General features: G+C 29.9%; 3 protein-coding genes across 4 annotated transcripts in view; all 3 read left to right on the top strand.

The window, feature by feature from the left end:
* LOC114390776 (receptor-like protein EIX2) overlaps positions 1-24,527 on the top strand; it is a 63,140-nt gene that overhangs the window by 11,621 nt on the left and 26,992 nt on the right. The window contains exon 2 of one of the 2 annotated variants that reach the window (XM_028351657.1): positions 20,375-20,582. The exons of the other annotated variant lie outside the window; for it this stretch is intronic. The gene's annotated coding sequence lies outside the window, so the exon portion shown is untranslated. Of the gene's footprint in view, positions 1-20,374; positions 20,583-24,527 lie in introns of those variants that run through there. 2 annotated transcript variants of the gene reach the window in all.
* On the top strand, positions 954-7,469 carry LOC114390775 (receptor-like protein EIX2). The gene is made up of 2 exons (XM_028351655.1): positions 954-5,463; positions 7,171-7,469. The coding sequence occupies exon 1, from the start codon at positions 2,117-2,119 to the stop codon at positions 5,423-5,425; it is 3,309 nt and encodes a 1,102-aa protein (XP_028207456.1). The 5' UTR covers positions 954-2,116; the 3' UTR covers positions 5,426-5,463; positions 7,171-7,469.
* On the top strand, positions 16,079-18,523 carry LOC114390007 (receptor-like protein EIX2). The gene has a single exon (XM_028350699.1). The coding sequence runs from the start codon at positions 16,121-16,123 to the stop codon at positions 18,521-18,523; it is 2,403 nt and encodes an 800-aa protein (XP_028206500.1). The 5' UTR covers positions 16,079-16,120.

The raw sequence follows: 24,527 nt of genomic DNA, 5'->3' as shown, positions 1-24,527 counted from the left end.
ATTTTATCTTTGAGGAAGACTAATAATACTCTTTTCTGTTATTTATTAAAATTTATAAGAAAATCACAAATATTAATTAATGGTTTCACATCAAAATTAAGAAATATCTATAATCATTAAATAAGGAATACAACTCACCAATTTAAATTTATAATTTCTAATAAATTTTAATCAATAATATACAACATTAAAAGAAAAGTTTTTTTCTTTATAGCAAAAAAAAGAAGTACTAGACAGTGTCACTAACGATATTTCTCTTCTTTTATATTTGCACCGGTGCAATCACTTTATCACAACAACTATCACGCTGTCCCACAATTTTCTCTTATTACATTGGCTAAGTGCATTTTCCCCCCTTCATATACCTTTAATTTGGTTCACAATTAAGAGAATATGTCTTCTAGGCTTGAAGGGAGCATACTAAATACTTAGGATTTTTTGTCATTTCATTTATTCTCTTGAATTAGAAAATATATTAGGACCTTACTTTACTTTAGAGCATGCTAGTAATTTTAAACATTAAGATTTTCCTTATTTTTCTAAAATACTTTTTTTTTATCAATTTTTTTAATTTAAATATTATTTTAGGTCCTTTAAATTTGGATTGTTTTGGTTTTTTTCCTCCAAATTTAATTTTTCATTTTTTAGTTCCTCAATTTTGAAAAATGTTTTTTAAGCCCTCTTGACTGATTTTTGACTATTTAAATGCATAACCTGTGGCATTTATTTGTAGGAGAAGGACTAAAAAAACATTTTTTTAAAATTAAGGAACTGAAAATAAATTTAAATTCGGGGGATCAACTACAAAAGTAATCTAAATTTGATGGACTAAAAATATATTAAAAAAATTATTTCAAGAAATTATGAAATTTGATTGAATTAAGACCTAATCTTTGTAAGTTTTTGAAACATCTTAATAGGTAGATTCTGATTATAAAATAAAGATTACTTTGAGGAATTTATTATTAGCATAAAGCTCCTTATCTTGATTTCCATGATCAATGTTCTAATTGTGAAATTTTGATAAGAGATGACAAAATAAGTTCAATCCATTTGGATTGACCCATTTGATATGCTAAACAAAGCAAGATAAGTTTAAATTTCTAACCAATTATTAAAATAGGTTCAACTTATATATTTGGTAGGTTAAGTGTGAGTTATGTTGGATCAATCTATCGAGTCAATTTTTCTTTTGATTTTTTTTTCCTTGTATTCGTTGTAACTCATCCAAACTTACTTGTCAAGGAGGAGAGTTGTTTTGTTCTTTTTGGTTTTTCTTTTTACATTTTGTAGTTACTTTGTTTCCTTTCATTTTTCTTTCATGAGTTTTAAGAGGTTGATCTAAATGGGAAAGAAGAACGATTGAGGTGTGATTTTGATGTGAATGTGGGTTGATTATTGTGGGAGAAAAATTGATGGCAGAAAAAGTAACAATTTTATATTGATTGTTTCATAATTGATGTAGTGTAGAAAGATATTTTCTATGTTGGTTATAAAACAATTGATGTAAAAAAAGAGAATACATTTTACATAGACAAGATTTACATATTGGTTGTAGAATTGATGTAAAAAATACATTTTAACTTATGAAAAATACCTCCCCACCATTGGTGAATTTAAAAATATGTGCAAAGACTTTTTTATTTCTTGGGGACCGGTGCCAAGACTTGAAATTGCTAGTCTATGCAAAACATTCATGTAAAGACAAATTAATCTTGCATTTCTTGTACTTTGCCAAAATAACACATCATATTTTTTGGTGGCCTTAAATAATTTGATTACACAATTATATAATTATTGATTTTTTTATTATGAATTCTATATTTTTTCCATGAAGAATGGTAAGTTTAAATTGCTTATCACCTGAGTCTAATAAAGGAAATTAAAATATATAAACCTCGTACATGGAGTCTTCATTTTTTAATTTTAAAAATAATTTTTTTAAAGAGAAAATTTCCTTAATTTTTTGTCTTCGATGAGTGAACGAGAATAAACAACTTTGTCATTTAGCCATACTATCAGCTATATAAATCCTGCCGCAGGCTCCATCTTTCAAACTTCACAATTTAAGAGAAAACTAGTAACCGATCTTTGTTTTACTCTTAGTCATTTCATAATGAGTTGTTATTTTCTGAAACTATTTTATGCACTTTTGCTGCTTTTATTGCATGCTGCAGGATCCATTCTTGGATTCAACAGCCTTCCCAATAGCGCAGAAATTAAGTGCATTGAGAGTGAGAGACAAGCACTCCTCAACTTCAAACATGGCCTCATAGATCCCTATGGCATTCTCTCTACATGGAGTGACGATCACACTAACAGAGACTGTTGCAAATGGAAAGCCATTCGATGCAATAATCAAACTGGTCATGTTGAGACGCTTGATCTCGGTGGTCAATATTTGAGTGGTGCAATCAATATCTCTTCATTGATTGCCCTTGAAAATATTGAACACTTGGATCTCAGCTATAATGATTTTGAAGGGAGTCATATCCCAGAAATCATGGGCTCGTTCACCAACTTGAGATATCTCAATCTCTCTTATTGTGCATTTGTTGGGAGTATTCCTTCTGATATTGGAAAGCTTACACATTTACTGTCTCTTGATCTAGGTAACAATTTTTATCTCCATGGAAAAATCCCTTATCAACTTGGAAACCTTACACATTTACAATATCTTGATCTAAGTTATAATTATCTGGATGGGGAACTCCCTTATCAACTTGGAAATCTCTCACAGTTGAGGTATCTTGATCTTGCGGGGGGGAATTCATTCTCGGGAGCACTCCCTATCCAGATTGGGAATCTTTGTTTGTTGCACACTCTTGGACTTGGTGGCAATTTTGATGTGAAATCTAAGGATGCAGAGTGGTTGACTAATCTTTCTTCCTTGACAAAACTTAGGCTAAGTTCACTACACAACCTTTCCTCTTCTCATCACTGGCTACAAATGATCAGCAAGCTTATTCCAAACTTAAGAGAGTTGTGGTTATTTGATTGTTCTCTTTCAGATACAAATATTCAATCTCTGTTTTATTCACCTTCCAACTTTTCCACTGCTCTTACCATCCTTAATCTTTCTTTAAATAAGCTCACATCCTCAACATTTCAACTGTTGTCAAACTTTAGTCTTAATCTTCAGGAGCTTTATCTTGGTCATAATAACATTGTTTTGTCATCTCCTCTCTGCCCAAACTTTCCTTCTCTTGTGATCCTTGACCTTTCCTATAATAATCTGACATCATCAGTCTTTAAAGGTAGTTTCAACTTCAGCTCAAAACTTCAAAATCTTTATTTGTATAATTGTAGTCTTACCGATGGAAGTTTTCTTATGTCATCTTCCTTCATTATGAGTTCTTCATCTTCTCTTGTTTCCCTTGATCTCTCCTCAAATCTGTTGAAATCATCAATTATATTTTACTGGCTCTTTAACTCCACCACCAATCTTCATAACCTTTTCATCTATTATAACATGTTAGAAGGTCCCATTCCAGATGGATTTGGGAAAGTAATGAACTCTCTTGAAGTTCTTTACCTCTCCGGTAACAAACTGCAAGGCGAGATTCCATCTTTCTTTGGTAACATGTGCACATTGCAGATGTTAGACCTCTCAAATAACAAGTTGAATGGGGAAATTTCTAGCTTCTTCCAAAATTCTTCATGGTGCAGCAGAGACATATTTAAGGAGTTGGATTTATCTTATAACCGGTTGACTGGCATGCTACCTAAAAGCATTGGATTGCTATCAGAGTTGGAGTATCTTAACTTGGCTGGGAATTCTTTGGAGGGTGACGCCACTGATTCGCATCTTTCTAATTTTTCCAAATTAATATCCTTGTACTTATCAGAGAACTCGTTGTCTCTGAAATTTGTCCCGAGTTGGGTTCCCTCATTCCAATTAGAATACTTGGGAATCAGATCTTGCGAGTTGGGCCCCACTTTTCCTAGTTGGCTCAAGACTCAACTTTTCATAACTTTTCTGGATATTTCTGATAGTGGGCTTAATGGTTCAGTACCAGAATGGTTTTGGAAGAACTTGCAAAATGTGCAAAAATTGAATATGTCACACAACAATCTCACAGGTTCAATTCCGAATTTGCCACTAAAGCTTCTTAATAGACCATCTATAATTTTGAATTCAAATCAATTTATGGGCAAAGTTCCGTCATTTTTGCTACAAGCTTCGAAGCTAAAGCTCAGTCATAATAAACTTTCGGGTTTGTCTTCATTTTTGTGTGACCAAAGTGCAGCTGGAAACTTGGGCCTTTTAGATTTATCAAACAATCAGATAAAGGAACAAATTCCAGATTGTTGGAAGCGTGTAGATACACTACTGGTTCTTGATTTAAGCCACAATAAATTGTCTGGGAAGATTCCCATTTCCTTGAGCACCCTTGTTAAATTGAAAGCATTGGTTTTAGGCTACAATGATTTAATGGGTGGATTGCCTTCTACTTTGAAGAATTGCAGCAATTTAATTATGCTTGATGTGGGTGAAAATATGTTATCCGGTCCAATACCATCATGGATCGGAGAAAGTATGCACCAACTGATAATCTTGAACATGAGAGGGAATAACTTCTCTGGAAATCTTCCCAATCATCTTTGCTATTTGAAGCACATTCAATTGCTGGATCTTTCACGGAATAAGTTATCCAAAGGAATTCCAACGTGCTTAAAGAATTTTACTGCATTGTCTGAAAAAAGCATCAACAGAAGTGATACTATGTATCGTGTATATTGGTACAATCGTACTTACTACGAAGTTTACAGTAGTCTCAGTTTGGGTGATTATACGTTTGACGTAACATGGATGTGGAAAGGTGTGGAACATGGGTTCAGAAATCCAGAATTGTTTCTCAAGAGCATTGATCTTTCAAGTAATAATTTAACAGGTGAAATACCAAAAGAGGTTGGATATTTGCTTGGGTTAGTTTCTTTGAATTTATCAAGAAACAATCTGAGTGGAGAAATTCCTCCAGAGATTGGAAATTTAAGTTCGCTAGATTCCCTTGACTTATCAAGAAATCATTTCATTGGGCAAATTCCTTCTTCTCTTTCAGAAATTGATGGTCTAGGCAAATTAGACTTGTCAGACAATTCTCTTTCCGGAAGAATCCCATCAGGAAGACATTTCGAGACCTTTGATGCCTCTAGTTTTGAAGGAAATGTTGATCTTTGTGGTGAACAACTTAACAAAACTTGTCCTGGAGAAGGGGAACAGACAACAGCAAAGCCTCAAGAATCAGCAGTCAACGGTGATGGTTCGGTTTTCTATGAAGCATTATACATGAGCTTGGGGATTGGATACTTCATTGGATTTTGGGGCTTCTTAGGACCAATACTACTTTGGCGTCCTTGGAGAAATGCTTACATGAGGTTCCTGAACAGATTGACAGGCTACATATATGTATGGTTGTTGTAAATGTGGCAAAGTGTTGCTGGTGGCTCGAAGGCAAAAAGGTATGTTGTAGCTTCTATTTTTCAAATGCATGGTTTATCTTTTGCTATAGTTGTATTTAATCATCAAGAATTGCTTCACGTACAAAATAACGGTACTAAAATGTATTTTGAACTGAAAGTTCATACTATCAGTAATCTAATTGCTAGAAGTTTCCAAATTATTTGTTCTTCGTAAGTATTTTTTTTATAAACTTCCTAACTTAACTAACAAATGGAAAGAATATGATTTTAGTCCTTATACTTTTGGTTAAAGATCCTTATACTTATATATTGATAATTGTGTTCGTCAAACTTTAAAAAGTATGTGGATTTAGTCCCTCGGAACTTTAAAAAACATGATGAAATCTTAGTAAGAATGGACTAAATCTACATAATTTTTAAAGTTTAAGACCAAAGTTATGAATATGAAAGTATAGGAACCTTGATAACTTATAATCGATAGTTAAGTAATAAAAAAGAGTTAGGAAGCAGTTATCCAATTGAGATATTTTATTTTCTTTTTTAAAAGAAATTGTTTCATACATAAATACGTACAGCATATTAGTCATTTAGTTTAATATGTATCATTTTTGTGTCTTTCCTACGAAATTTCTTATTTTAATTCTTAATGAGTGAATTAAGTCATTGAGAAGTTGTTTCTCATAAAAAAGAACTAGCCTTACTTTTGTGAAATATAGATATGATTCTCAAATCACAATAGTTCACTCGTATAAGTATATGAGTACCTTGTTTTATGGCCCACACATCTCTATAATACTGGTAGTTTTATTTTTTTTCTCATATATAATACTAATACTGGTAACTCTATACTACTCAGATATTTCTTGTAACAGTTACAGTATATATGTTGATTTCAGAGTAATTGACTTGATTTCTATAAGATAGTTTTTCTAATGTTAATTTGAAGATTCTAAAAGGGATTGTTATTGCCCCCAGAGCTCAGGTGGTGCTCTCAGCCCCACTAAAAAAGGTGAAGTGTTTGGGGTTTGATTCCCCAATCCCACCAAGTCCTGCCCAAGTTCTTGGGACTGCAAAGATATTAACAGCCAAATAACATTTGTTTGTTGTTGCAGAATATGATATATATTGCATTCATTTCCAATTCTATATAGACAAATACAATTCCGCCTTTATCTTGTAATCCACCACATTCATGCTGGTGCAAAAAAAATGCAGTTTATTGCAGATGTGTTGCACACTTCTGATCTGGGATGAAAGATTCGTTGGTTGCAATAAGTGCAGGATATTTTTTAGTATTACAGTTTACAATATTTTGTATTTAAGTAATGAATTGCAAAATCTTATTTCCAGAAACTTTCTATGATTTCTGATAATTATATATGTACGCTTCAACATTACAAATACTTTATTATTATCTTTAATTTCTTCTTATCTCACTTTTTACTATTACACTATCACATTATATTACCTATCATACTTACACTTCTCTTTCTTTCTTTTTTTGTCTCCCTGAGTGTCAACTAACATGGCATGTATTATTTTTCAATATTTTTTTCCCATAAATTTTAACGGGACCATAATCCTTATTACATGATATTTTAAATACACTTTGTGAAAAACTTGGGGGGCCATGTCCCTGCATGCATGTATACTTCCATTTTCAATTTTATGTAAACAAATATAATTCTGTCTATATCTTGTAATCCACCACATTAATTTCTGTACAAAAAATGCTGATTGTTGCAGATGTGCTGCACGCTTCGGGTCAGAGAAGAAATCATTGTTGGAAGCTACAAGTGCGAGATATTTCTTTAGTATAGGAGTTTACAATGTTTGGTATTTAAGTAATGAACTGCAAAATCTTGTTTCCAGAAACTTAGTATGATATTGTTGTATTTTATTGTATAATATATTTGTAATGCTGTTTGTTTTTCATTATTGTGCTTAGATCTGTGATATCTAGAATTTGACAACTTAATATTTCATCTTCAACAATGCTTTCTACTATATTCTCCTAGTGCAGCTATACTTAACTGTGAATCAAATTTGTGCATGAGAAGAAGAATGCAAGATATCCTATTTGTTCGTAGTTACTATCACTATATTTGCATCCTTGTGTTAGACCCCTTCTGTACATGCACTTTTGCTTCGCCAAAAGTTGCAGGCAGAGCATTAAAATTTGCATCAAGTTAGTGTTAGGTTGCTGGTCTTATCACATTTTATGAATTTATCTCACAATTATCATGAAGATAGACAAGGGTACATCAGTAAATGAAATTCACCCAATGAATGCTAATTTTAAAATTCTCTCTCTTCCGTTGCACCAACATGAGAGTGCCAATTAGATCCCATCATCTAGTCCTTATTTTAGGAATAAGTTTCGTAAGAAAAGGGAAAGGATCATAGGTAGTCTCAAACACAACTTCATTTCATGCAGTTTTGCCATTTCTTTTGCAATTTTCATTTTTTTATTGGCTAAGTGCATTTTTTTTTTATTTTTCCTTCATATAACCTTTAATTTGGATCACAATTTAAAGAATATGTCTTCTAGGCTTGAAGAGAGCATACTAAATACTTAGGAATTTTTGTCATTTCATTTATTCTCTTGAATTAGAAAATATATTAGGACCTTATTTTACTTTAGAGCATGCTAGTAATTTTAAACATTAAGATTTCTCTAATTTTTCTAAAATACTTTTTTTTATCAATTTTTTTTATTTAAATTTATTTTTAGGTCCTTTAAATTTGGATTATCTTTGTTTTTTTTCCTCCAAATGTTTTTTAAACATTAAGATTGAAAAATGTTTTTTAAACCCTCTTGACTGATTTTTGACGATTTAAATGCATAACTTGTGGCATTTTTTGTAGGAGGAGGACTAAATTTTTTTTTTTAAAATTAAGGGAATAAAAATAAATTTAAATTTGGGGATCAACTACAAAAGTAATCTAAATTTGATGATCCAAAAGTATATTTAAACAATTATTTCAAGAGACTATGAAATTTGATTGAATTAAGACCTAATCTTTGTAAGTTCTTGAAGCAGCCTAATAGGTAGATTCTGATTATAAAATAAGGATTACTTTGAGGAATTTATTATTAACATAAAGCTCCTTATCTTATTTTCCATGATCAATGTTCTAATTGTGAGATTTTGATTAGGGATGATAAAATAAGTTCAATCCATTGGATTGACCCATTTAATATGCTAAACAAATCAATATAAGTTTAAATTTCCAACCTATTGTTAAAATAGGTTCAACCTATATATTTGATAGGTAAAGGGGCAGTTATGTTGGATCAACGTGTCGGGAAAACTTTCCTTTTCATTTTTTTTCTTTTATTTGATGTAACTCATCCAAACTTACTTGTTGAGGAGGATGGTTGTTTTGTTCTTTTTGGTTTTTCTTCACATTGTGTGGTTGCTTTGTTTCCTTTCATTTCTCTTTCATGAGTTTTAAGAGGGTGATCTGAATGGGGGGAAAGATAGATTAAGGTGTGATTTTGATGTGGATGTGGGTTGATTATTGTGGAAGAAAAATTAATGACAGAAAGAGTGATAATTTTACATTGGTTGTTTCATAATTGATGTAGAAAGATACTTTTTATGTTGGTTACAAAACAATTGATGTAAAAAAGGAAATACATTTTACATAGACAAGATTTACATATTGGTTCTAGAATTGATGTAAAAAGCTCATTTTACCTGATGCAAAATATCTCCCCACTATTGGTGAATTTAAAAACATGTGCAAAGACTTTTTTATTTCTTGGGGACCGGTGCAAAGACTTGAAATTGCTAGTCTATGCAAAACATTCATGTGAAGACAAATTAGTCATGCATTTTTTGTACTTTGACAAAATAACACATCATATTTCTTGGTGGACTTAAATATTTTTTTTTTATATTTTAGTCCTTGTAATTTTAATACTTGGTTTTAGTCCTTACTATCAACTATCAACATTTACGGATTATGTAGTAATGTTGTTGATTGTCCATTGACTCGTCATGTTACTAATGAGTTAATTTGATAGACTGCCATATGTAAATTTTGTAGTAATTTGGATCTTCAAATTCTCATGTGTTAAAAATAATTGATAGTGCTAGATTAATTGATGAGAAATTTTAAAAAAAATTACACATTATTTATTGTTAAGATCTTTGATGGCATGAGAAGTCAATGAATGGTTAATGTAACTACATGTTATGTAGTCAATTAATGTTCTTACTTTGATAATATGGACTGATTTATTTTTTTAATTTTTACTGGGACTAAACATTATTGAAAGGCTAAAACAAAAACACTAATAATTTATAGGAGCCAAAATGTTGTTTAAGCCTTGTTTGTTTTAATTTTACATAGACTTTTCTCAGCATCGTGTGCTCGTTAAAGTGACAAAACTCAAATACTTTAATGTGCAGCTCACGTAGTGTAATTTAATGACATTACAAAAATTCCCTTGATAATCTAAAAATAAAATCAGTTATATTTTTTATTTATTAAAATTTGTAACATCATTTTTTTGTCGAATTATCTGATGAAATTTTAGTTGTTACAACTTGCTGGTACAATATGAAGTAGAGTTTGATGAACCTGTAGTTAATATATGAGATAATTTTATTACACAATTATATAATTATTGAATTTTTTATTATAAATTGCTTATCACCTGAGTGTAATAAAGGAATTTAAAATATATAAGCCTCGTATATGGAGTCTTCGTATTTTAATTTTTAAAATAAAGTTTTTTTTAAGAGAAAACTTCCTTATTTTGCTGTCTTCGATAAGTGAACGAGAATTAACAAGTCAGTCATTTAGCCATACTATGTTTTTCGTCGTCATATTTTTTCTTTATTCTAAAAATTTACATTTGAAAAACTTAGTTTGTTTTCTTGTCTTTGAACAAGAATTAACAACTTATTCGTATGGTTGTACTATCATCACTGTTCCAGATTTTTTTATTTCTTGGGACAAGTGCAAAGACTTAAAATTGTTAGTCTACACAAAACATTCATGTAAACACAAATTAATCTTGTATTTCTTGTACTTGGGCAAAATAACACATCATATTTTTTGGTGTGCTTAAATAATTTGATTACACAATTATATAATTATTGATTTTTTTATTATAAATTCTATATTTTTTCCATGAAGAATTAAACATTTGAAAGTCAATTCCACATTTCAGGATTAAATTTCTAAAAGTCTATTTGTATATTAAGATGAAAGTCTCTCTTCTAATTTAGATGAAAGTGAAACTAAAATTTTGTAATTTTCAAAATATTCCAAACAATAGTAGATCGAACAAGATGTTAAAGAAAGTGTTTTAGATACATTATTACTAACATTTTAATTTTTTTGTCCTGAGATCATGGTTGTCTTTTGACTCAGAGAGTCAAAGACTAATTTTGCTTATAATGTGGTTGTCAGTGACCAAAGATAATTTTTACGCACAATGAAAATCAAATATTTGTTTTCTCGTTAAATATATCATTTTCCATGGCCACATGTGAACACAACTATCATTTCTATTATTTTTAATTGTGTAGCAAACAGTGTGCATTTACATAATTCCAAAATTTAAATACAAAAGGTTTTATGCATATAATTTTTAGAATTTAAATTATGAAACTCACTTCATTTTTAACATAATTCTGAAGTAATGATACTACACTCATTTGTAAGAGCGATATTATTGGAAAAAAATAATTCTGAAGTAATGATACTACACTCACTTGTAAGAGTGATATTATTGGAAAAAAATAAAATAAAAATTTAGTGGGTGTAGTAAAATTGAGGTGCTAAAAAGAAATTCTAGAAGAAATGCAAAAAAAAATGCCATGACATCCAATCACTTTACTTTAAAATTAATTTTAATCAAAATTATTATTTTAAAAATCAATTTTATTCTAATTTTTATAAATACTCATTCAAATACTTATTCGTGCATCTTGTTGCTCCAAAGATTTTTCAGGAAGCATCAACATTATTGCGGAGTTATTAATTAACATCTTTCTGCAACACACAATATTCTTTTAGCCGAGCCGAGATGAACGATGGGATACTCAAATTGCAATTAATATTTTTTCAGGAAAAATATGATTGGTTTGGACCTGTTTCAATTAATAATTGATTAATAACATCATGGAATATTGCTTGATTATGACAATTAGTTCAATTATATTGCTCCTATAAACACTAGGGTTGATCAGAAAATAAGCTAATAAATGTATTGACTTCTCCTTTTTCAATACGATACAATGTTTATGGTTGGAAGGACCACCTCTTGAGGTGTGCCAGTTATTAGTTTTTATTGTTAGAAAATAGAATTCTCGTTTTTCCTTTTAAAAAAGTTATGTATTCCATTTTAAAAATACTATAATATATAATATATAAGTTATATCAAATTAAAAATATTACTTAATATGTCTTTACCTAAAAATATTAATTAATATGTCACACTTACATCCAACGAAGAAAATATAAAAGTAAATTTGTCGATGTGCTTTGCACACATGAAAAATAAAATTATCAGAGATATTTATAAAGATAGTACAATATAATGAATTAATGATTGTTTGTTAGTCCATGAAAAAATAGAGCGGAGCTTGAAGACCAATAACTACATTATAGGAAATTAGTAAAAAGAATCTCTCAACGAATAATATAGTTGAGAATTTGATTTATATTTGAGTCTTATAGCAATAGAATACGAATATCGTAGATGTTATTGTTATATAATAATGATGTATATATAATAATTAGATAAATTATAGTTTTTATTATATTCATACTGATTGTATATATGAGTATGAAATATTGATATTTTTGTATTGTAATATAAATATGATATTTTAAATAAATAGTGGGATATACATTATATTTTTTTGTAAATTTTTACATGTATCAAAATATATTAATACTTTCAAATAATGACAAAAAATAATATTTTCGTCTTTTATATTTTATAACTCTTTTGATGGGTTAGAAAATTAAGCACACAAACACATCAAATTTAAAAAGTAAAATGATTGCATAGACTTTAAAATTATTAGTCTTTGTAGAAATTTAATATAAAGACAAATTAAGCTTCCATTTTCTGTGCTTTAGCAAAATGACACATGATATTTATTGGTCTTAATTCTAAGTAGACTTTTCTTAGTATAATATCAATCCTAGAAAGTTTTAGAAATATTCTAACGTCCAACTTACGTATGTTTTGGAAGAGAGGAAAGAAAATGAAAAAGGGTAAAAAAGGTTTAAAATTTGAATTTGAAAAATTAGAAGGAAAGAAAATTTAATTGGCCAAAAGTAATACACATTTTCATCACTCCCCTTTTTTATTTTTCTTCTTTTATACACCTTACACTTATTTTATCTTTGAGGAAGACTAACAATATTCTTTTCTGTTATTTATTAAAATTTATAAAAAATCACAAATTTTAATTAATGGTTTCACATCAAAATTAAAAAATATATATAATCATTAAATAAAAAATAGAACTCACCAATTTAAATTTATAATTTTTAATAATTTTTAGACAGTAATATACAACATTAAAAAAAAGATTTTTTTTTCTTTATAACAATCACGCTGTCCCACAATTTTCTCTTATTAGATTGGCTAAGTGCATTTTTTTTTTATTTTTCCTTCGTATAACCTTTAATTTAGTTCACAATTAAGAGAATATGTCTTCTAGGCTTGAAGAGAGCATACTAAATACTTAGGAATTTTTGTCATTTCATTTATTCTCTTGAATTAGAAAATATATTAGGACCTTATTTTACTTTAGAGCATGCTAGTAATTTTAAACATTAAGATTTCTCTAATTTTTCTAAAATACTTTTTTTTTTATCAATTTTTTTAATTTAAATATATTTTTAGGTCCTTTAAATTTGGATTATCTTTGTTTTTTTCCTCCAAATTTAATTTTTCATTTTTTAGTTCCTCAATTTTGAAAAATGTTTTTTAAACCCTCTTGACTGATTTTTGATGATTTAAATGCATAACTTGTGGCATTTTTTGTAGGAGGAGGACTAAAAAAATATTTTTTAAAATTAAGGGAATAAAAATAAATTTAAATTTGGGGATCAACTACAAAAGTAATCTAAATTTGATGGTCCAAAAGTATATTTAAACAATTATTTCAAGAGACTATGAAATTTGATTGAATTAAGACCTAATCTTTGTAAGTTCTTGAAGCAGCCTAATAGGTAGATTCTGATTATAAAATAAGGATTACTTTGAGGAATTTATTATTAACATAAAGCTCCTTATCTTATTTTCCATGATCAATGTTCTAATTGTGAGATTTTGATTAGGGATGATAAAATAAGTTCAATCCATTGGATTGACCCATTTGATATGCTAATCAAAGCAATATAAGTTTAAATTTCCAACCTATTGTTAAAATAGGTTCAACCTATATATTTGGTAGGTAAAGGGACAGTTATGTTGGATCAACGTGTCGGGTCAACTTTCCTTTTTATTTTTTTTCTTATATTTGTTGTAATTCATTCAAACTTACTTGTCGAGGAGGATGGTTGTTTTGTTCTTTTTGGTTTTTCTTCACATTTTTGTGGTTGCTTTGTTTCCTTTCATTTCTCTTTCATGAGTTTTAAGAGGGTGATCTGAAGGGGAGAAAGATGGATTAAGGTGTGATTTTGATGTGGATGTGGGTTGATTATTGTGGAAGAAAAATTAATGACAGAAAGAGTGATAATTTTACATTGGTCGTTTCATAATTGATGTAGAAAGACACTTTTTATGTTGCTTACAAAACAATTGATGTAAAAAAGGAAATACATTTTACATAGACAAGATTTACATATTGGTTTTAGAATTGATGTAAAAAGCTCATTTTACCTGATGCAAAATATCTCCCCACCATTGGTGAATTTAAAAACATGTGCAAAGACTTTTTTATTTCTTGGGGACCGGTGCAAAGACTTGAAATTGCTAGTCTATACAAAACATTCATGTAAAGACAAATTAGTCATGCATTTTTTGTACTTTGGCAAAATAACACATCATATTTCTTGGTGGGCTTAAATAATTTTTTTTTTAATATTTTAGTCCTTGTAATTTTAATACTTGGTTTTAGTCCTTACTATCAACTATCAACATTTACGGATTATGTAATAATGTTGTTGGTTGTCCATTGACTCGTCACGTTACTAATGAGTTAATTTGATAGACTGTGATGTGTAAATTTTGTAGTAATTTGGATCTTCAAATTCTCATGTGTTAAAAATAATTGATAATGCTAGATTAGATGATGAGAGATTTTAAAAAAATTACACCTTATTTATTGTTAAGATCTTTGATAGCATGAGAAGTCAATGAATGGTTAATGTAACTACATGTTATGTGGTCAATTATTGTTCTTTGATAATATGGACTGATTTATTTTTTTAATTTTTACTGGGACTAAACATTATTGAAAGGCTAAAACAAAAACACTCTAATAATTTATAGGAGCCAAAATGTTGTTTAAGCCTTGTTTGTTTTAATTTTACATAGACTTTTCTCAGCATCGTGTGCTCGTTAAAGTGACAAACTCAAATACTTTAATGTGCAGCTAACGTAGTGTAATTTAATGACATTACAAAAATTTCCTTGATAATCTAAAAATAAAATCATAGTTATATTTTTTATTTATTAAAATTTGTAACATCATTTTTTTGTCGAATTATCTGATGAAATTTTAGTTGTTACAACTTGCTGGTATAGTATGAAGTAGAGCTTGATGAATCTGTAATTAATATATGAGATAATTTTATTACACAATTATATAATTATTGAATTTTTTATTATAAATTGCTTATCACCTGAGCGTAATAAAGGAATTTAAAATATGTAAGCCTCGTATATGGATTCTTCCTATTTTAATTTTTAAAATAAAGTTTTTTTTAAGAGAAAACTTCCTTATTTTGCTGTCTTCGATAAGTGAACGAGAATTAACAAGTCAATCATTTAGCCATACTATGTTTTTCGTCGTCATATTTTTTCTTTATTCTAAAAATTTACATTTGAAAAACTTAGTTTGTTTTCTTGTCTTTGAACAAGAATTAACAACTTATTCGTATGGTCATACTATCATCACTGTTCCCGATTTTCATTTTACTGAGTTGTTTCATATCAGCAAAAATATAATGAGCAATAATTGTTTTCAAAACTAACGTATGCATTTGTGAATTTAAAAACAAGTGCAAAGATTTTTTTATTTCTTGGGACAAGTGCAAAGACTTAAAATTGTTAGTCTACACAAAACATTCATGTAAACACAAATTAATCTTGCATTTCTTGAATAACACATCATATTTTTTTGGTGTGCTTAAATAATTTGATTACACAATTATATAATTATTGATTTTTTTATTATAAATTCTATATTTTTTCCATGAAGAATGGTAAGTTTAAATTGCTTATCACCTGAGTGTAATAAAGGAATTTAAAATATATAAGCCTCATATACGGAGATTTCGTATTTTAATTTTTAAAATAAAGTTTTTTTAAGAGAAAATATCCTTATTTTGTTGTCTTCGATAAGTGAACGAGAATTAACACAACTGTGTCATCTAACCATACTATCAGCTATATAAACCCTGCCGCAGGCTCCATCTTTCATACTTCACCATTTAAGAGAAAGTGATCACAGTAACCGATCTTTGTTTTACTCTTAGTCATTTCATAATGAGTTGTTATTCTCTGAAACTATTTTATGCACTTTTGCTGCTTTTATTGCATGCTGCTGGATCCATTCTTGGATTCAACAGCCTTCCCAATAGCGCAGAAATTAAGTGCATTGAGAGTGAGAGACAAGCACTCCTCAACTTCAAACATGGCCTCAAAGATGACTCTGGCATGCAGTCTACATGGAGGGACGATGGCAATAACAGAGACTGTTGCAAATGGAAAGGCATCCAATGCAACAATCAAACTGGTCATGTTGAGATGCTTCATCTCCGTGGTCAGGATACACAATATTTGAGAGGTGCAATCAATATCTCTTCATTGATTGCCCTTCAAAATATTGAACACTTGGATCTCAGCTATAATGATTTTCCAAGGAGTCATATCCCAGAACACATGGGCTCGTTCACCAACTTGAGATATCTCAATCTCTCTTATTGTGCATTTGTTGGGAGTATTCCTTCTGATATTGGAAAGCTTACACATTTACTGTCTCTTGATCTAGGTAACAATTTTTATCTCCATGGAAAAATCCCTTATCAACTTGGAAACCTTACACATTTACAATATCTTGATCTAAGTTATAATTATCTGGATGGGGAACTCCCTTATCAACTTGGAAATCTCTCACAGTTGAGGTATCTTGATCTTGCGGGGGGGAATTCATTCTCGGGAGCACTCCCTATCCAGATTGGGAATCTTTGTTTGTTGCACACTCTTGGACTTGGTGGCAATTTTGATGTGAAATCTAAGGATGCAGAGTGGTTGACTAATCTTTCTTCCTTGACCAAACTTAGGCTAAGTTCACTACACAACCTTTCCTCTTCTCATCACTGGCTACAAATGATCAGCAAGCTTATTCCAAACTTAAGAGAGTTGAGGCTAGTTGGTTGTTCTCTTTCAGATACAAATATTCAATCTCTGTTTTATTCACCTTCCAACTTTTCCACTGCTCTTACCATCCTTGATCTTTCTTCAAATAAGCTCACATCCTCAACATTTCAACTGTTGTCAAACTTTCCTTCTCTTGTTATCCTTGACCTTTCCTATAATAATATGACATCATCAGTCTTTCAAGGTGGTTTCAACTTCAGTTCAAAACTTCAAAATCTTGATCTGCAAAATTGTAGTCTTACGGATGGAAGTTTTCTTATGTCATCTTCCTTCATTATGAGTTCTTCATCTTCTCTTGTTTTCCTTGATCTCTCCTCAAATCTGTTGAAATCATCAATTATATTTTACTGGCTCTTTAACTCCACCACCAATCTTCATAACCTTTTCCTTTATAATAACATGTTAGAAGGTCCCATTCCAGATGGATTTGGGAAAGTAATGAACTCTCTTGAAGTTCTTCACCTATCCGATAACAAACTGCAAGGCGAGATTCCATCTTTCTTTGGTAACATGTGCGCATTGCAGAGTTTACACCTCTCAAATAACAAGTTGAACGGGGAATTTTCTAGCTTCTTCCGAAATTCTTCATGGTGCAACAGACACATATTTAAGGAGTTGGATTTATCTTATAACCGGTTGACTGGCATGTTACCTAAAAGCATTGGATTGCTATCAGAGTTGGAGTATCTTAACTTGGCTGGGAATTCTTTGGAGGGTGACGTCACTGAATCCCATCTTTCTAATTTTTCCAAATTAGAATACTTGAACTTTGTCCCGAGTTGGGTTCCTCCATTCCAATTAATACACTTGGGACTCCGTTCTTGCGAGTTGGGCCCCACTTTTCCTAGTTGGCTCAAGACTCAAAGTTCTTTGTATTGGCTTGATATTTCTGATAACGGGATTAATGACTCTGTACCAGACTGGTTTTGGAATAACTTGCAAAATATGATATTATTAAATATGTCTCACAATTATCTCATTGGTTCAATTCCTAATATATCGTTGAAGCTTCCTCTCAGACCGTCTATACTTCTGAATTCAAATCAGTTTGAGGGTAAAATTCCGTCATTTTTACTTCTGAATTCAAATAATTTTTCAGATTTGTTTTCATTCTTATGTGACCAAAGCACAGCTTCAAATTTGGCCACTTTAGATGTATCACGCAATCAAATAAAGGGGCAACTGCCAGATTGTTGGAAATCAGTAAAGCAATTACTGTTCCTTGATTTAAGCAGCAATAAATTGTCAGGGAAGATTCCTATGTCCATGGGCGCCCTTGTTAATATGGAAGCCTTGGTTTTACGAAACAATGGTTTAATGGGTGAGTTGCCTTCTTCTTTGAAGAATTGCAGCAGTTTATTTATGCTGGACCTGAGTGAAAATATGTTGTCGGGTCCAATACCATCATGGATTGGAGAAAGTATGCATCAATTGATAATCTTGAACATGCGAGGAAATCACCTCTCCGGAAATCTACCCATTCATCTCTGTTATTTGAAGCGTATTTAATTGTTGGATCTTTCAAGGAATAACTTGTCAAGAGGAATTCCAACATGCTTAAAGAATTGGACTGCAATGTCTGAACAGAGCATCAACTCAAGTGACACTCTGTCTCATATATATTGGAATAATAACACTTACTTTGAAATTTATGGTCTTTACTCATTCGGAGGTTATACGCTTGACATAACATGGATGTGGAAAGGTGTGGAACGGGGGTTCAAGAATCCAGAGTTAGAGCTCAAGAGCATTGATCTTTCTAGTAACAATTTAATGGGTGAAATACCAAAGGAGGTAGGATATTTGCTTGGGTTAGTTTCTTTGAATCTATCAAGAAACAATTTGAGTGGAGAAATTCCTTCTCAGATTGGGAATTTAAGTTCACTTGAATCAGTTGACTTGTCAAGAAATCACATCTCTGGGAGAATTCCTTCTTCTCTTTCTGAAATTGATTATTTGCAAAAATTAGACTTGTCACACAACTCTCTTTCTGGAAGAATCCCATCAGGAAGACATTTTGAAACCTTTGAAGCCTCTAGTTTTGAAGGAAACATTGATCTTTGTGGCGAACAACTTAACAAAACTTGTCCTGGGGATGGAGATCAGACAACAGCAGAGCATCAAGAACCACCAGTCAAAGGTGATGATTCTGTTTTCTATGAGGGATTATACATCAGCTTGGGGATTGGATACTTCACTGGATTTTGGGGCTTATTAGGGCCATTACTACTGTGGCGTCCTTGGAGAATTGCCTACATCAGATTTCTGAACAGGTTAACAGACTATGTATATGTATGGTTATGGTGAATGTGGTGGGAAGTTTTGCTGAACGCTCCAAGGCAAAAAGGTATGTCCTAGAGAGAGGGTTGGAGTAGCGCCTATTGTAAAGAAGATGGTGGAAAATAGACTTAGGTGATTTGGGCATGTAGAGAGAAGACCGGTAGACTCTGTAGTGAGGAGAGTAGACCAGATGGAGAGAAGGCAAACAATTCGAGGCAAAGGAAGACCCAAAAAGACTATAAGAGAGGTTATCAAAAAGGATTTCGAACTTATGATTTAGATAGAAGTATGGTACTTGATAGAACATTATGACGGAAGTTGATCCATGTAGCCGACCCCACCTAGTGGGATAAGGCATTGTTGTTGTTGTCGTTGTATGTTCTGACTTTGTTTTATTTTACATATATCAAGAAATTGCTTCACTGATCAAAAAGAGCAATATGTATTTCACTTAGAGGAGGCCAAGAATAATAATAATAATTTAATCTAATTAATATTTAACTTAAATTTTTTTTATAAAGAAAAAATATACAACTATATTAAGCATAAAACCATTACTATCAAATTAATTTTATCATTTATATGAAAATAAATAAATACATTTTTTTATTCCTAATTATTAGAAACATAAACTCTTTCAAATATATTAATTATACATTCATAGAAGAAACAAATACATGCATTTCTTTAAAATGATTTTCCATAATTATAAATGTACACCTACACATTACAAATACTTTATTATTATCTTTAATTTCTTTTTATCTCACTTTTTACTATCACATTATCACATTATATTACCTATTATACATACACTTCTCTTTCTTTTTTCTTTTTATCTCCCTAAGTGTCAACTAAGATGACATGTATTATTTTTCAATATTTTTTTCCATAAATTTTAAGGGGACCGTAATTCTTTTAACATGGTATTTTAAATACACTTTGTGAAAAACTTGGGGGCCATGGTCCCTGCATGTATACTTCAATTTTCAATTTTATATGAAAAAAAATAATTCTGTTTATATCTTGTAATTAATCCACCACATTAATTGTTGTACAAAAAAATGCTGATTGTTGCAGATGTGCTGCACGCTTCTGATCAGAGAAGAAACCATTGTTGGCAGCTACAAATGTGAGATAATTCTTTAGTATAGGAGTTTACAATGTTTTGTATTTAAGTAATGAACTGCAAAATCTTGTTTCCAGAAACTTAGTATGCTATTGTTGTATTTATTGTATAATATATTTGTAATGCTGTTTGTTTTTCATTATTGTGCTTAGATCTGTGTTATCTAAAATTTCACCACTTCATATTCATCTTCAACAATGCTTTCTACTATATTCTCCTAGTGCAGCTATACTTAACTGTGAATCAAATTTGTGCACGAGAAGAAGAATGCAAGATACCCTATTTGTTCCTAGTTACTACCAGTATATTTGCATCCTTGTGTTAGACCCCTTCTGTACATGCAGAGCATTAAAAATTGCATCAAGCTAGTGTTAGGTTGCTGGACTTATCACATTTTATCTATTTATCTCACAATTATCACGAAGATAAAAAAGGGTATATCTGTAAATGAAATTCACACAATGAATGCTAATTTGAAATTCTCTCTCTTCCGTAGCACCAATATGAGAGTGCCAATTAGATCCCATCATCTAGTCCTTATTTTAGGAATAAGTTTCGTAAGAAAAGGGAAAGGATCATAGGCAGTCTAAAACACAACTTCATTTCATGCAGTTTTGCCATTTCTTTTGCAATTTTCATTTTTTTTATTTGTATTCTGCCATTTAAATTGATACACTTTTCTAAATGTTATAAACTATCAAACTTATAGTTTTATAAGAAGTCTGTCTGCAATAAATGGTATCATTAGTAATTAGTACATATTCTCACTGGTATCACTGAAAATATCTCTTGGAGATTACCTTTTCAAGATAGGAGTGGACCACGTATGGTTCATCATGGGCTTAGCCTGTCAAAACATGATCATGATTCGTTGAAGGTTCACCACAAGTATTTACAATAAATCTATTGCAATACTAATTTTTCTTTTCTCTGCAGCTTTAGGCGAAGTCTCCCTAATTTAGGAATAAATGCATTAATTCGTAGTCTGTGCAAAACATAAAGATAAATTAGTACTATTACATTTTTCATACCTTTGACAAAATAACATATCATATTTTTTTGAGTTTAAATAATTGTTTTTTGCTCCTATAAAATTAAGGATTTTTTTAATACTTTAATATATAATTTTTTTTATATATTATAGTGCTTGTAATTTTAATATTTGAATTTATTGTTTGCTATCAACTATCAATAGGTTAAGAGTGATGTTGCTAGTTCATTGTTCCGTCGACGATATCAATAGTTTGACATGCTATTATTATATGTAAATCTTCTGGTAAATTGAATTTTTAAATTCTTATATGTTTAAAATAATTGATGATGTTAGATTAATTAATGAGAAATTTAAAAACATAATTTACTAAAAATAATTCCATATTATTTATTGTTAAAATCTTTATAAGTCAATTAACGGTTAATGTAATTCCATGTTATATCATCAAATAATATTCTTACTTGACAATAAAGACTAAATATTTTTTTTAAGTTTGACTAGGACTAAAATAAAAAACTTTGAAAAACTAAAGCAGAAAACACACTAATTTACCATAGCCAAAATGATGTTTAAGCCTTGTTTGTGTTAATTTTACATAGACTTTTTCTAAGCATCGTGCTCGTTAAAGTGAAAAACTCAAATATCTTTTATGGGCACCTCACAGTGTCATTTAATGACATTACAAAAATTCCCTTGATAATGTAAAAATAGAATCATATTTATATTTTTTATTCATTAAAATTTTTAACATCATTTTTTTGTCGAATTATCTGATGAAATTTTAGTTATTACAACATGCTGCTACAATATGAAGTATATCTTCATGAACCTGTAATTAATATACGAAATCATTTTACTACATAATTTTATCATTATTGATTTTTTATTATAAATTCTAATTTTTTTTTCTTGAAGAATGGTAAGATTTTGTAAGAGTAATTTTTTAAAAGCCATGTCTTAATTAAAGAAAAAAAAATCAAATCACAACATATAAGAAAATATTTATTAAACGTGATTGATTAACATGGCAGTATCAAATGAAACAAGAATGGTTTCCCTCTCATATTTTTCTTTTAAAAAAATCATATATACAGGTTAATTAATTTTTTATAGAAAATATAGTTATGAAATTTATTAATTAACATAATTTTGTATGTTTAAGCTTGGTATTATTTTACTCCTCCACTACTTATTTTCTGGATATGTTCATGTTAATTAATCCCTATTAAATATTTTAATCCCCAACATATGAACACGGAAGATTCCAGCTAAAAGATATAATTGAACACAGAGAATACCACCTTTTGTTTTTGGTCTAGAAGAATACCACCTGTTTAAGAGAACATGCATCTACAAGATATTGGTGGTTTTTTCTTCTTCTTATGATAGCATAGAAGAATATTATTGTGAAAATTCAGAAGATAATTTGTCTTATGACATGAAAGTTTGAGGACACAATTTCTGCCCAAAACATAAGCTCCCACTATCTACTTCACCAACATATGATATGATTCTAAAGAGAAAACATGTATAAACAGCCAGTTCAGTTAAATCCAAGCAATTGTTTTCCAAGTCTGCCAACCCTTAAAATATGGGTTAGAAAATTAAGCTCGCCAATCACATCAAAAAGGAAAATTAAAACACGCCCACAAAAATATTTAAATCAAAAGAAAATTAAAGGAAACTCATGCGGCTGATACATTAGTTTGTGGAAAAATTCTGTCTTCACGGTATTCTTTTTCCATACTAGGGTCCGTTGGCTGATACATCAGCTAATCGCTATCAAGTTTCAAATATATCAACCAAATATTGAGATAAATGCCACAAAATCAAAAATAAAAAAGAACCCCGTGCATTTACATTATCTGAAATTCTTTGAATGGTATCTGGTCCAAGAGAAAATTCCAAAAGCAAATTTCTTTTAAAGGATATAAAAATACAATAAAAAAATATTTTGGCACCAGGAAATATGTAAAATGAACAAATAAGGAGAGAAGAATTTTTTTTTTCACAATATAGCATGCTAGACAGAATTATCAATTGTTAACGACACAGGTGTAAGCTAAGAAAAAGACTCAAGTTAATTGTCTTTTTTCTCAATATTTTATCCCGAGTAACTATATAAGTGATTTTTACATCACATTTTAACCTAAAAAATCATAAGGTTCATGTTTATGATTTTCTCCTCACTTATTATATGGTATTCAATTTTTTTCATTTCTATCTGATGTGAGACTCTCATAGTTATATTTTTTATTTATTAAAATTTGTAACATCATTTTTTTGTCGAATTATCTGATGAAATTTTAGTTGTTACAACTTGCTGGTACAGTATGAAGTAGAGCTTGATGAACCTGTAATTAATATATGAGATAATTTTATTACACAATTATATAATTATTGAATTTTTTATTATAAATTGCTTATCACCTGAGTGTAAAAAAGGAATTTAAAATATATAAGCCTCGTATATGGATTCTTCGTATTTTAATTTTTAAAATAAAGTTTTTTTGTAAGAGAAAACTTCCTTATTCTGTTGTCTTCAATAAGTGAACGAGAATTAACAAGTCAGTCATTTAGCCATACTATATTTTTGGTCGTCATATTTTTTCTTTATTCTAAAAATTTACATTTGAAAAACTTAGTTTGTTTTCTTGTCTTTGAACAAGAATTAACAACTTATTCGTATGGTCGTACTATCATCACTGTTCCAGATTTTCATTTTACTGAGTTGTTTCATATCAGCAAAAATATAATGGGCAACAATTATTTTCAAAACTAACGTATGCATTTGTGAATTTAAAACAAGTGCAAACACTTTTTTATTTCTTGGGGACAAGTGCAAAGACTTGAAATTGCTAGTCTACACACAAAACATTCATATAAACACAAATTAATCTTGTATTTCTTGTACTTGGGCAAAATAACACATCATATTTTTTGGTGGGCTTAAATAATTTGATTACACAATTATATGATTATTGATTTTTTATTATAAATTCTATATTTTTTCCATGAAGAATGGTAAGTTTAAATTGCTTATCACCTGAGTGTAATAAAGGAATTAAAAATATATAAGTCTCGTATACGGAGTCTTCGTATTTTAATTT

The sequence above is a fragment of the Glycine soja genome, chromosome 16 (genome assembly GCF_004193775.1).
Source record: "Glycine soja cultivar W05 chromosome 16, ASM419377v2, whole genome shotgun sequence".
NCBI lineage: Eukaryota > Viridiplantae > Streptophyta > Magnoliopsida > Fabales > Fabaceae > Glycine > Glycine soja.
The sequence above is the reverse complement of the archived record's forward strand: the minus strand, read 5'-3'. Positions and strand labels throughout refer to the sequence as shown.